Source organism: Scatophagus argus, chromosome 15 (assembly GCF_020382885.2).
Source record: "Scatophagus argus isolate fScaArg1 chromosome 15, fScaArg1.pri, whole genome shotgun sequence".
NCBI classification, from domain to species: Eukaryota; Metazoa; Chordata; class Actinopteri; family Scatophagidae; genus Scatophagus; species Scatophagus argus.
The window spans coordinates 10,238,696-10,253,773 of NC_058507.1; the positions used below are offsets into that span (position 1 = coordinate 10,238,696).

At 40.5% G+C, this 15,078-nt stretch overlaps 1 protein-coding gene across 1 annotated transcript; it reads right to left on the reverse strand.

Moving 5' to 3' along the window:
* Positions 1-840: 840 nt before the first annotated feature.
* rlf (RLF zinc finger) lies at positions 841-14,553 on the reverse strand. The gene is made up of 8 exons (XM_046411990.1): positions 14,314-14,553; positions 12,157-12,311; positions 10,948-11,029; positions 10,100-10,235; positions 9,760-9,962; positions 7,490-7,626; positions 7,187-7,328; positions 841-5,997 (listed from the first exon to the last, which is right to left on the reverse strand). Exons 1-8 carry the CDS (start codon positions 14,491-14,493, stop codon positions 1,342-1,344), a joined length of 5,691 nt encoding a protein of 1,896 aa, XP_046267946.1. The 5' UTR covers positions 14,494-14,553; the 3' UTR covers positions 841-1,341.
* Positions 14,554-15,078: the final 525 nt, after the last annotated feature.

Genomic DNA, 15,078 nt, shown 5'->3' on the forward strand with positions numbered 1-15,078 from the left:
AAGAGTTGTAGAAACACATTGTAAGCTAAATACACGTCTAATGGCAAATGCAATATTTTGGTTTCAAAATGGCTGACTTCTGTTTGTCTTAACCCAAACGTTGGAAAACTTCGCTACGTGGTCACAAATAAAACAGAGTCTGGGCAAATAAATTTAACGATTATGTGTACTCGCGAAGCATTTATGAGTGGCTGCCACTAACTTCTCTAATGAATGAGATGGTTGACGTTTGGACAGCAAATACAAAAGTAGAGCACGTAATGGAGAAGCCAGTGTACAAATCCTAATCTAAAAAACACAACTCTGAGATGCAGCACCAGAGCCAGTATTTTGATGGAAGATGCACCATGTATTCGTGGTATCAAATGGAATAATGCCTATTAAAACCTAGTGAGGGCAAAGCAAGGCCGGCAGCATGTCGGGTGATATTGTTCCTTTAGTTGTGCATACTCCTAAACAAAATTATCATGAATTAAATTTCTATAAACTAACTGCCACACAGTCTATGGGGTCCAGGCTCTGAGGCAATTGCCAGTTTTCCTGGTTAATAATCATCCACAAAATTGCAAGGCTCCAGAGAAGGCTCACATTAAACATTACAAGTAATCTGTACAAATGAGGAATATTAAACCAATAATAGGAATGATCATCACTTAAAAATCTACTTTTAAAATCATAAGATACAAATCACTATATTCTTCTTACACTTGTGTAAAGGCAGAGCAATTACATCCACACAACAAAGCAACACAGATGATTTTAAGACTTAGGTGTATTTTCAATTAAGCAAACAATTCCTAAAACACCACTTCACCATCACTTACACAATTCAGAGAGGGCTTAATATTTGTCTCCACATTTATTTTATTAGAAAGTGTTACATACATGTCTGCCAACATCTGTCCACTGCATCCAAACACCGATGTAATATAAACTGAGGTGAAAAATAACCAAACATATCCTCAAGAATTTTGTAGTAAGGAAGTGTTTTTCAGTCACATTTTCACACAACTGAAAAGGCCAATGCGCTACTGACCATTTCTAACAATCTCAAAATCTGTACATTTATCTTAAAGAACTACAGTATATACAGTTAATGAATTAACATAATAGATGTTATATGAATGCTTTCATGATAGATGTCTAAAAATAAAAAAAACAATACACTTGGATTTCATGTGCACTGATGAAGCAGGTTTTTATCTTTAACTCTTTAGTTTGGCAACTTAAAAAAAACAAAACCTTAACACTATGATTTTGGGAGAAAGGAAATATTGGTACACAGCTTGTGAAAAGACCAAGTAATCAGCCACAGCTACGCTGAAACAGTGCTGGGTTAAACTAACTTCCAAGAAGCAATTTGCTGTTGTTGGTGTCTGATGGGAAGAGGTCAGGTGGGGTGGTGATGGCGGTGCACACAGGCCTCTCCAAGACCACCACAGGTCTGAGGTACTGAAGCTGCTTAATGGCCAGGTCCCCACATCCAGCAAGGGCTTTGTCCAAGATGGACTTCAAGTTTTGGACTGATGTGAAGTCTCCAGTCATTGCACGGGGCTTCAGCAGCGGGGAATGAGTGCGTCTGCTGCGGGTGTGAGAGATTCCCAGCTGGTTGTTCTCCTTAACAGAACAACTGCGTCTGAAAGAGTCTCGCCGTTTCACCGGCACTGTGTTTTTGTCTTTTGGGGTTGTCTCTTGTATGAACCTCAGGAATGAGGACTCAAAGCCCATAGGCTTATATGTGCCAATATCAAAAGGGCGTGGAGAAGGGCTACGAGGCTGAGTGTCTTTCAAGTTTGGTGGCTGTTCAGACAGTTCATTTTTCCGTTTTAGCGGTTGGCGAACAGGCGGCGTAGGCAATGGTGGAGACCCATTCAACATTTTCCCACCACCATCCTTTGCGCTCGACACATCTTGGAGACCCTCCTCAGTAGCAAAGCGCAGCGAGCATGGTGGTGAGAGGTCAACAGTGACGGGACGAAGAAGCGGTTTGATTTTATCCCAGCTTAATCTCTCCTCTGGTTTCTGACTGTTTGGTGCTGCTGCAGCAGAGTCTTCAGTGTGCCCACCAGTGCTTGGTTCACCGTAAAGCACCTCGTCTGCACCAACAAGAACACCATTTCTCTCAACAGGTGGTGGCTCCTTCTCTTCCTCCTCTGGGAACCCCAGTGAATCATGATTATCCTCATCTTGTGTGTCTGCCTTGATCGAGTGTAAGCTCATGGGTGCAGGCTGCCCCCCTGAGTTTTCTGGCTCTGCCTGATACTCCATTTTGCGGACTCCGTTTGGGGCACTTGGTCCGGTTACTGTTGGCCTGGCTGACTTCCTCTGAATGAGTTCCTCGAGCTGCTCAGCATTAAAAACAAGCTTATCGTCATTCTTAACAAGATCTTCTCGACGCATGCGGTGAACCTTCAAGTAGTGACGGTGCAAGCTTCCCATGTATGTGACAACAGAATCACAGTCCTGAACCATGCATGGGTAGGCCACACGCAAACAGCGGTCTTGGCACATCTGTAGTGCTTCCTCATGAGATCTGAAGAGAAAACGGCTGAAGGAATTTCTTCTTGATTTTTTTTCTCCCGACACTTTCTTCTCCACTATAGCCTCTTTGCCCATTTCCTCTGACTGGGTGGTCACTTCAGGCTCTGGATTTGATCTCTCAGCCTGTGTGGTGGTTGAACCAGGTTCTTCTTTCTGAGGACTCTGTGGTTCAACAATAAGCTTCTTTTGGCATCCAGAAATTGACTTTTTGTGAGTGCTCTGTAGACGTACCACCAGTGAATCATAGTACTCACAGTGACTATAAAGCATATGTTTTTTAAGTGCATCATCGTGGCTGAACACTCTTGTACAGCCTTCATAATTGCACCTTATTAGCTCTGGTGGTTGTGAATGGCAATCACGAGTGTGACGCACTAGGCTGCTTTTAAGGTGGTAGGAAGCACTACAGTTGGCAAAGTGGCATTTGTATTGGGGCTGAGGTTCATCAGAGTTTGAAAGAGGTCTTTTCTTGGCAGGCTCTTTTCTGACTTCTGGACTGTGATGTGCATCAAAATCTTTCTCCAACAAGAGCTGAGAGCGATTGTAATGATGTACCAACTGTAAGTGACGCACAAGACCTCCCTGGGTGGAAAAAGCTGCATCACAGTTTTTTGCTACACAATGAAAGGGTTTACTGAATTTATCCAATATATAGCAGAGATTACTTTTGGCTACTAAGCGTCTTGTAGTTCTGACCTGCTGAGTGGTCCTATCCTCACTTTCTCCCTTCTGCTCACTGTCTTCCTCTCTATTCACTGGTTCATCCTCTGCTTCCTCTTCAGATGGAGAATGATTGTCAAAGTTTTGTGCATTTTCGGTATTCATCGAGTTTTTTTTCTCACGTTGGTGTTGTAACTTGGGGATATCCTTCTTCCTCGCTTTTAGATCATGGTTTGTCGTGTGCTGAGATGTATGCTTTGAAGGGTCTTTGTTTCCTTCATATCGTATAGATGCATAGCTTATTTTGTCCACCAAAGTCTCACTAAGGTTGTGTGTATGAATATAGTGGGCCCTCAACACATGTTTTTCTCTGTGACTCTTGGAACAAAGATGGCACACATAAGGCTTAAAAGATGTAGTTTTCAAAGAAGTCAACCTTTTGGCCTGTTCAACAGTACGGCCATGTTTGGTATTATAGTGTCGCAGTAAGCTGTAACTCTGAGCAGTCCTAAAGCTACAACCTCTCATCTCACAGATATATGGCTTAGCAGTGGCTAATGATTCAACACCTCCTCCATCATCAGCTACTGATGCTTCTTCAGAGTTGACTTTAGGCCTTTCCTCAGGCAGTTGTGGAGGTTTTTTCTGAAGCAATACAAAAGGAGGCTTGGCCATGATGGCCTGATGAAGAGATATTTGAGATGCATTAGTCTCTGGGTTGGACTGAGGAGCCTCACTTGGCACGCTTTGAGACGATGAACAATTCAGGTCCAGTTTACTGAGCCCAATTAGAATTTCGTTCAGGGCATCATTTTTTGCTTGAAGGCTTGAAGTGTTTGTTTCATTGTTTTTGAGCTGAGCGGATGCTTTTCTTTCTTTTCCCGGTTTCACAGGCTGAAATGGAATTGAGAGCTCTTTTTCCCCCTTTTCCTCAATGTCTGGCTCAGTTTCTGTCTTTATTCCTTTAGATTTGGAGCCCTGCTCTTTGTCATGCTTGTGTTCTTTATTCTCCAATTTAAGGTGTTCTGGGTGGGCACATTTCAGATGTCGCTGGACATCTCTGGCTCTGGAGAAAGTCATGCCACACTTTTCAAAACCACAAGTGAATTTACTTCCATCGAAGCACACTGCCACCAAGGTCATTGTTGCTTTGTGCTCATTGTCGTCGAATGCTTGCAAAGAGGAGGAACAACTTACTGAGGAACAGCTTAGGACACCTTCATTTACAATCCCTTCTGTATCAACTGACTGATTTAGCTGGGGGGTCACTTCAGTAACAGCCTTAAGACATTTCCGCTTTGCCTTCCTCTGAGCCTCAAACTCCTCTTCAGAGAAGGTGATGTTGTGTGTGGATAAATGCTTTATGAATTCTTTTTTGGACAAATAGTATTTTCTACATTCAGGACTAGAGCAGGTAAATGCTGCATCTCTGAAATGCTGTGCTTCATGGTGATAGATTTGTCCCAGGTCGGAGTAAGTGACATAGCAGCCTTTGAGCTCACACTGGTAGTTGAGCTGATAGCCATGGGTCTGTTTGTGCGTGACAAGTTCATTGGATGTACTAAACTGAGCGCCACAACCTATAACCACACATGAGTAAGGTCGATCACCATAGTGAATTCTCCGATGTTTGCGGTGATGGTAAGCGGAGACAAAATGGCGTCTACAAAAAACACACTTCTCCCGCTTGTCTCTCATCTGATGAAAATGTTTCACATTCTCATCACTTTTGTGCTCTGACTTTAAATGGACGTATAAATACTTGGAATGTTTAAAAGTCCGAGTGCACCCAGTTCCTGGACAATCATACTCATCTCGGTTCTGTAGCTTGAAGTGTTGGTCAATGTATTCAAATGTTACATGCTCGTCATCGTCCACAAGCTTGTCTTGCACGGTTTTGGCTTGTTGCACTATGTGTTGCAGCACATCTGGATCATGTGTGGATTTGTAATACAACATTAAGGATGGGTCAATTGTGATCTCTCCTGGTTCAATATCATCATCCCCATCCATCTGCCTCTGCACGTCCTCTTTCTTTACGCTGTTTTGGTAAAGATGCATTTCACTCTGAATGTGTTGTTTCATGTGAGGTACAAGATCCTTCCTGCTCTTAAACTTTTGCAGGCATACAGGGCATGGATGGCAATTGTCCTCTGCATGTCTTTTGGAGTGGTGAACAATTTGGTTGTCAATAACAGACCTCTTACAAATCTGACAGCAGAACTTTTGTTTCTTTGCCTCAGATTCTCCTTGGCTTTCTGGTAAGTTAGAAGAGTGCTTTGTATCCTTCTGCTCATGACCATCAAGACTTCCATTTATCCTGTCTTGTTGCTCAGATTCTACTTTCACTGTGACTCCATGTGGCTCATAATGTTTACCCTTCTCTTGTTTGTCTACTGCCTCCTCGTCTTCCCCTTCTGACTCTGGTTTCAACCCCAGAAGGGAGATACACTGATACTTTAGAGTTTTCCAGTCCCAGAATTCGGGGTCAAAAGGCCAATATGCTTTCAGTGCTAGCAACAACTCGCAGCGTAGCGAGTTGGGAATAATTTCGCTTTCTTGGTCATGCTTTTGGTCTGGGCGTAAGTAAAGTTCCTCAAGGCACCCAAAGACCTCCTGGCTGGGGCCAAGCAGGAACTCTGTGAGTAGGCAGGCCCGCAACACTTCAAGGTCACCTGGAAGAAGGCAGGACACTGTCTTACAGACAGAGATCCTTGTTTCTGAGTCATCCTGCTTTGGAAGTTGAAGGGCTTTGACACAAAGTTCTACTGAGGCAGGCACCCCAATCTCCTCCGCCTGAAAAAAATAAACATATTATTAGCGTTGAACAAAGCCAAAATAACACACATTAATAGCTCCCCACTTCATTTTGGAAGGAGGAAGAGAAGCTGTACTGTAAAACTATGGGTTCAAGGGTACACTATAAATCTCTGTAGCCTCATAAAAAAATATCACAGCTTGGAACAGCCAAGTATGGTATGTTTACAGCTGTGATGCAGCATGGCACATCAGTGTCAAACTACATGCACAATGCATGTACACTGCGCAGGTTGTGGAAAAATTAGATTAGATTAGATCATTACACTGTGCTGTTACTCTGTGAAACCCAGCATTAAAAAAAGGAATAAATCACTCATAATTTTGTAATTGAGAAGAAAATGTCCTGTGACTAAGCCAAGTTTCTAACTTGGAATTAGACTTCGGTGATTCAGTGACCTTTCAAGGACTCTAAGATCTGGGTCAATTAAACAAATGTGTGTTTGTGAGAATGACATGACACTTGTCAAAATTAAACATTAACCAAGTGAGCAGTGCTCTCCTGAAACAACTTGCAATTTCCCTGCTGGGACGGTCTTTTGATATGCAATCACAATGCCTGAGTGATCACCTATAAGACCAATTTTGGGGGTCTCTGATATTTCTGGCATAGCAGAAATTCTGTAGTTTTAGAAATTCCACTACTGTAGAGCTTGCTGCGTTTTTTTAAATATAACTGGAGAAGTATTTTGTGTGGCCAAAACTGTAGTCTTGAGACTGCTGTAATATAAAGCTTAACTCCACTGCAGACCATATGTCTGCATTTTCATGCCGTCTGTTGCTTCACAATTCTTTTTTCTTCTTAATTTCTGTTCATAGTAGACCTGAGTATAGTTGCCTTTTGATCTTTTTGTCAACATTGATGAGGATATAATCGCACTGTTTGAATAGACTTCACTGTAACTGTCAACTGATAAAACTGCCGAGGGTTTGAATGTCTATCATTTTACATGAATCATAGTCATAATTTACTCTTTTTGGAAGCTTTTACTGTACTAACAGTAATGTTTCTCCTCTGCTCTGTTTATCTCTAAGTTATGATAATACAGAGCAAGCAAATTCCTTAGTTTAGTCCCTCCTCATTACCTGTAAAAATAGTTTCATATGAATAAGCAATGTACCAACTCAAATCAAGTATAAAAACAGATGGTACGGCTGTTGGGCTCACCTCTGTCTGAATGACGCGGACCAGGTAAAGCAAATGGTAGACTGTTTTGGCAATGGCACCTAGCTGAAGGCAGCGTTCCAGAAGAGACATCAACGAGGGGTCTATTCTCCTCTGAAGCTTACTCCACAACAGAGTCAACTCCCTTTGGATGACCATAACAGTAACAGAGAAAACAACTTTTTGACAAGAGAACTTGAGACATCCAGACTGATTTTCAATTAGCATTTGACTGCAGTCATAAATACATAATGTCCAATACATGTAGTCCACTTAACCCCTTGGCCCTCTACAGGAACTACTTACCAGGAGCAGTAAAGGCTCTGCTGCTGAAGCTGCTGTGTCAGGAAAGTTGTGCACAAGATGAAGGCTGTGTTCTCCTCCCCCTCAGTCTCCAAATTACATGTGATCTCCAATACATCCTTACAGTCAAGTCTGGATATCTGTTCAAGGAGTAAAAACAATGTTTCAAACTTAGACAACAGGATGACAAACAACTTAATTCTAAATTACCAATCAAACATGCAATACCAGTAATCTGTCACTCCACTAGCCTCTCACACAGCCAAGGAGCAATTTTTATAACCTGTCAACGAAGGATGCACCGCTATGATACACTGGACTGGTACTGGTGCTGATAGTGACATTACTTAGACCAGTTACAGATTGTGATGTGACCTCATTAAATAGTTAGATTCATTTATTCAAGCATGCTGAGCTGCCAACCTTTTAGAGCCATAGCCGCCCCCCCTCTTAACATGACTCTAAGAAGTTCTGCACAGTGTCCACAGATAAAGATGTTAAATTTGTGAATTTCCCCACTGCAGGACCAATAAAGCCCTATCTTATTTGTGAAAAAGAGCAAACTGCATTGGATCAGTGCTGGGAGAAAGAAAGTTTGACTGGTACATCCCTGCAGTCAATCCACTCGCTTCCAAGTTGCTCCAAATGAAATTTAGGTATTAAAAACAATCAATTTATAACCATCCTTGGTCAGAAGATCATTTGAAAGTTGTGTGCTTGACAAGTCGAGTTCCACAAAGTAAGCCAACAGGAACACATAAAGTATTTAAATCACTGCATGTCAACATAGCACAATTAAGATGAGAGATTATTTAACCCTGTAGTCACCGTTTCATTTCAAACACACCTCCTTCCTGAACAAACAGTACTAGCATCAGTCAGGTAATGGCAAGCAAGCAAAAGAAGACAATGAGGATATTTACTTCCCTGGAAATATTTGGGATTTCAGAGAAGAGATGGAATCACAGCAAACCCTGCCACCAACTTTTTCTCTTGCCACACCAATATCAGGTGCAAACTTTGTTTATTCAGCGATTATTATATTATCTAAAGAACTGATATAATGTGGTATTGTGCTGAAATAGGTGATTTACACTCATGTATTTACACTATTCACACACAGCCAATTTGAACTTGTAGCACACACGAAACCTCAGTCCCTTTTTTCAGCATTGACCTGAATTTTGCCAATCATCGTCCTCCCACAAGCCTCAACAAAAACACAAATGTTTAAGTGACAGTAGAGGAGAGCAAGCACTTCTTCCTGGGGAGGGCTGGGCTGTTTAATCAGCACACCCAAGATGTAAGAATGGAATGATGTGGGTGTGATCCTTCAACAGCTCTTAAATCATGATGACTTAAATTAAGATACACAAAGTTTTTAACTCATAACATACCAAGAAAAGGTGGAGGAATCAATAGGAAAACAAAATGCACACACCACTGCCTGAGTCACTATCAACTAACTGTGCTTAAGATCAGGAGAGAAAAAAGTAGAAAGACGTTAAAGATACCATAACTATTCTGTGCCTCAATTGACAGATATGGCACGTTTTCAAATGGTTGAGAAAGAAAAAAGATAAAAAATGAATTCACAGTGAGCTTCAGTGAATTGCTGAAGCTTGAAAGTTTTACTGACTGAACTGAACCGAACTGAAACCCAGGAACTGAAATTTCCATGTAAATTTGGGGTTCTATTTTTGGAGACAGTGCAGATAAACTTAAAAATAGACACCTTTTTCATATTTATTATAAAAAGGTTTGAAATCCAAATATGTGTCCTTTTATATGTATATTTTTAATAATGTCCATTTTATAGTACCAGGAGAGAATCGCTGTTATTCATTTGGAAACCACAGCACGCTGTGACCCCTCAGCACATCCTGTCACAACCATATGTCTTTTAATATAGCAACAGTGTGTTGAGCAGAGGCTGGAGGTTTCAGCCATTTAGCCATCACTTTTAGTTAGCCATTTCAAACATTTAGCCATTAGTTTTATCTAACTGTTTAGACCACCCTGCTTGTTCAAAATCAGCTGACTACTCCACAGTCTACCAGCTCGCCAGGATGAATGAAAAGGAAAGTGTAAGTCGCTTATTTTTGCAGCACAATCTCTGAATATCATGACTATTTCACCGACACGGATAGAATTTTGTACTCTGCATTTTACCTTTAGAATATCCCACAATCCTCCACGTACCATAATGTCGGCAAGCTAAGTCTGGTGCAACTATTCCTACCCGACTTCACAAAAACAAAGTGCTGTAATACCTCCATGATGGCTTCTTCATTAGGAAGCAGGTGACAAAGCAGAGCGACATAAGTTTGACGAAAAGTTGCTTGGTTGGAGATGAAGCTGCATTCAGTGCAAGCTTTGGCGAGCACCACCGCTTTGGCCACTTCGCCCATCTTCTCCAGGTGCTTCACTCGCATCTCCATAAAACCCTCGCCCTCCAAGCTGATGTATGCATCAACTAGCAACAGAATTCAAAGAAAATCTGATTAGCAAACTACTACAACAAAGCCAATGTAACATTAAGCAGTATGAGGTGAATTCTGTGTTGTCACGGCCAAATTAAGCAGCCAAGTTAAGTGAAGTTTAGATTACAACCTTCTTCTGGGTTGGTGGGCTGGCCAGTGAGGAGAGAAGTAAGTACAGGGTTGCTCCACGCTCCTCCCTCTCCTGTGATCTGGAGTAAAGCTTGGAGGTCTGTGCTTCCATACTGTAACAAGGTATCGTGGGCAATCTGAAATAAACACACAAACGAAGTTATATAAAACAAAAAAAAAAACAGAAATATTTGTACAACTCAGCAGCAATACTGCTCTGAAAGCAAAGACAATTATAGTTCTTTATTAAACCTTTATACCAGAGTGGTAATACGTTCCCAAGGCCATTACTATAACTTCATGTGAATCACGGTTGTTCTCAGCTTGTACAAGCTGAATCAGGTATTACAGGGTGTACTGCAAACAAGTCCTGAAATCTAGAGCCACACCATGAGACTGAAATGCTCATTACTTTGAAAAAAAAAAACAAATAAATTTGATGGATGAAAATAATTTCAAGACTTTGTCAAATTTATAGCTTTAAATCATTTAAGATTATTTGAAGCATTTATTCATACATTTTATTTGTCATTTCGAGGCACAAAAGTGACAATAAAAGAAGAGTTAAAGGTTATAAATACTGGTGGTTTAGACTCAACAAGAGGCAAACAGAAACAAAAACACCACCCTCTTTACCAGCTTGGGGCGTTTGTTCTCATGCTTCACTGGCCTCCTATCAGAAGGCTTTCAGTAACACCTGCTGAGGCACAAATAATCAAGTTCCTAAATTCTTTCTCAGACACAACAGATTGGCGTGTTTTCGCGTAATAGTTGCTGACTTAAGTCATGAGAATAGGATTTAAATATGCAACCCATCAGCAAACAGTGCTGAGAAACAAGATTTTCTACCTGAACTGAGTGGTGAAATTGAACCCAGGCTTCATATGGGATTTCATTCTCAGGCACTGACAGCAGCAGTTCAAAACAGCTCCTGCAAGAAAGAAAAACAAGATTATAATCATTTCTGCAAATTCTGATAATTCTGGACGGTCCTATTATATTCTAGTTAACGAGAAACTACACACCATTGTCTGTCAGAAATTTTTGAAGGTACAGCAAAGTATTGTCTAGCTCTGCATTAATGTTTAAAAAGAGTCAGTTTCAATATTTCACATTAAACAGGTTTAGTTTGCAGATACCATGAAGAGTGGTGACATGTTTTTGAGGATGTCTCACATACTTTTCACATCTGCCAGCAGTTAAATTTAGCCATTATAAAGTAACTATTAAAAGATCCTCTTTATTCAGCTGTAAACACTGAAACAATCCCCATCCTTCCTGCAAGAACATCTGCAGATGGAAGAAGTGTGACCCGAGCTGTAGTGTGTGGGCTTGGAAATTAATCATAAGACATTATGAATATCTATCCAGCTTTATGTAAGTCTTGTCAATAAATGCCCAGTGAATTTGGTCAGACAGGCTGCCTTTTGCATTAGCAGCATGAGCCCATTAATGTATGTTGAAGCAGAGCAAAAAATCACATCTAATCCAAAGTAACAACCAGTCAGTGTGTACTCTATGTGGGTTCCAAGAAAAAAAGTACTAGTAGTATTTCACTTGATGAAAGCATTTGCACTCTGGTTTCACATACTGGGTTACAACAAACTCCAATGTGGAGTCATAATTATATTATTCTTAAGTATCTACAATGTTCCTTATTGTATACTTCAGCAAACAAAAGCCCAAAATGTTCTTCAATATTGAATGTATTTAAGAAACAATATTTATAGTCATAATCCAGGATTTCCTATTTATATACAAGTACAGAGAATTGAATTGTGAAGCTAAATGTGCACACACTTTAAGATAAAATTTTCAAAAGGGATGACAATAACACTGTATCTTTTAAAGTGAAATGCAACATAACACCTTGCCAAGTGCCAGCAAACTACAGATGGGGGATTAGAGGGTAGTGTTGCTTGCTGTTTGTTCAATCTCTCAAACCTTGTGTTGCCAAGCTATTATGTATCCAAGCTTTTCACCTTAAACCATATTCTGGCCAATAAGTGTGCTTCACAAGACAAACTGCAAGGTGTACACGCCATACTATGTACTCACAAAGCTAGTCTCTTCAAAACAAGGGCCACTCTGTCGGACTCTGCAGTTAGGTGGGATCGGGCTGCAGCAAAACAGTTTATTGACAGACAGTAGACCTCCAGAAGAGGCAGACCATGCTCCATGGAGTTCCTACTTCCAGCATAGTGCATCAGTGCCTATAAACACACACAGACATCACAAAATGTAAACAATAAAGAAAAACAGTTATGGAAAAAGACTATTGATACTTAAAACAGTGATCACAAGAGGGGATCGGAAGAGATACACTCATCTGGATGAACTGGGATCTCCACCTGGGGAGACACTAGTCTAAACTTGACTGATCCCTGCTGACACTCTGTCAGGTGTGAGATGCTCCTGATTGGGTCTGAGGGGACTTGACTGTACAGCATATGACAAGCCTAAATCTTCAATAGTGAGCCAAAAAGCACTTTAAAAAACTAACTCAAGGAGAGACACGTGTATTGTGACATCTTTTCACTATTTTATCATTTTATTATTTTACAGCTAATCTAATACTTTCACTGAAATGTTATTCTAATGAATTCAAGTTTAATTCCCTTCCTTCATTCACCAAAATTTCAAACACAAAAAAAGTATTTCTGTGAATTATACAAACATGAAATGTTACTGAAAGAAAAACAAATTCAGGTATGTCGAATAGTTCTGAACCTTTTCAGCCTTTATCACTAATGGTGTTGTGGTAAAAAACTGTTTTTACTGTCAACTGTCCCCAGGCAAACAAGATTCAACATCAGTGTGCCTAAACCAGTGACACCTATGCAGCTACACACATTAAAACCTAATCACTACCAACATCCCACGAGTCCCATTTGCCAGACAGCAGGAACAATGCTGGTTGGTGCGTATGTCTACCACGGCACCAAATTAATTCCCCCCGGTCTAAATATACGGCACTCTCTCAAAGGAAAGCAAGAATAAGGTCTCAACCCCGGAGACCTATATCAGCGCACTAATTACATCCAGACAACTTCCGATTTGAACAGAAAATAAATCTGAGATAAAATACACAAAAAATGTCATTACTGTGTCATATTAAACAAAAAACCCATCCAAATTAGACTAAAATACAAGCCACAAAAGCTTTGGATGATTCTGGAAAGGCCAGAATGAAAGTCAATTAAATTAATTCAGTCTACAAATAGGCATGCAAATACTGCTTTAAGACAAAGTTTTTAAAAAGTTATCCTTTAACAACAGCCACTATCTTCCTAACACACAACTATTATCAGTGTGCTGGCAAATAAATGACTTTTCTCTACAATCAGCTTTGGCTGCTAACCAAGTTTCCCTGGGGGCTCTTCCTTGATTGACTATATGTACTTTAGCATAAGCACTGAAAATGAAACTGGTAACTGCTTAGGGGCTTGATTGGTTTTTTTTTTTTTAGTTCTGGTGTTCAAGAACGTGGAAAGCAGTAGTAGTTCCTGATTTTATTTCCCTAATACAAATGTTAATATGACAAATCTATGACATAAGGGAATGAGTGTAATTCAAATAAAAGTGCATCTCCATTGTCAATGAGAGTATAATTACAACATGGCAGATCCACAACATTGTCAGCCCATACAAGGATACAACATAGGCGCATCTTGTTAAAATGTCCATAATTTTTCATTTCGCAGTCGCTAAACGCCCCAACTAGCTCGTAAATTTGGATAAACATTTCGCGGTGCCGCCCCGCCCCACACACATGCAATTTTGCATGATGTGCAAACTGCGAGCATGTCATGTGAATACAAACGCATGTCTGGTTTCTTGTTTTCCCATTAACATTAAAATAATACGCAACTAGCTAGCTTAATCGAGGTGAATCAATGACAGTAAGACGATCCTACTGTATGAACTTAAACCAGCAAACATGCAACATATCTCTCATCTGCTAATGTACATTACAGGTATCCCAATAATACCAAGGTAAATTAATATGGAGTAAAATCTGATGCATCTGTGAATGTTAACAAAAATAAACGCTGTACAACTGCTCCGCGATCATAAACCAACCATAAACTTGATCGGGTAGCTAGCGGGCCAGCAGCAGTTGCAGATTAGCTAGCTTTCGGGCTGTGAGAAAAACAATCCTGAGCGAGCTAATGTTGGGCTAATGGTAGCATCGATGTTGCATGTACACATTACCTGACAGAAGTTGTCGCAGTACTCCGTGGATGATGCTATGGATATTTCTTGTTGCCTGAGCACGTCTTCAAAGGCTCTCAGTGTGGCCAGTAGGGTTTCCATTGCAACCAGAGTGTCCTCGGCCGTGTCCAGGGCCCGGTCGCTCCATTCGTGCTCTGGTTCGACATTATTCTCCGCCATCTTCACTCTCCGCCACGGCGCGTATGCAGTGCAGTCTGACGCTGCCTTCACGTACTGTCGGAATACTTATATATGTCAGTTAAACTTCACCCGAGAACGTGAAATTGTTACACTCGTAGATGAGTGAATTTAAATTGCTCGGTATCGGTATTTGTAGGTTGTTGTTATTGATGTTAGTCGTTGTTGTGTGAAAAAAGAAAATCTATTTATTAAATTTAATTAAAAAAGTAGCCCCTTTTTTCCATGAAGTAGGGTGAACATCAGTTCATCTAGCCTTTAGAACGTTAACGAATTACATGGGATTTTTTTTCTTTTTAGTACTGCTATTTCATCTTGGGGTGATTATACAGCTTATAAAATTACAACAATAAACACACTTCTAGTATCATTTTGTTATTTCCATATAGTCGAGATCATATAAAAGTTACAAAGAGCGGTGGAAGGTAACATATCACATAGTTGAGCAGCTTACCTGCCTACCACTTGCAAGAGTATAAAAATAACATCGCACTGAGCAATTCATTTTTAACAGACCCTGTTAAACCCTGTTAAGCCCTGTTTGAATTTCCCTCGGGATCAATAAAG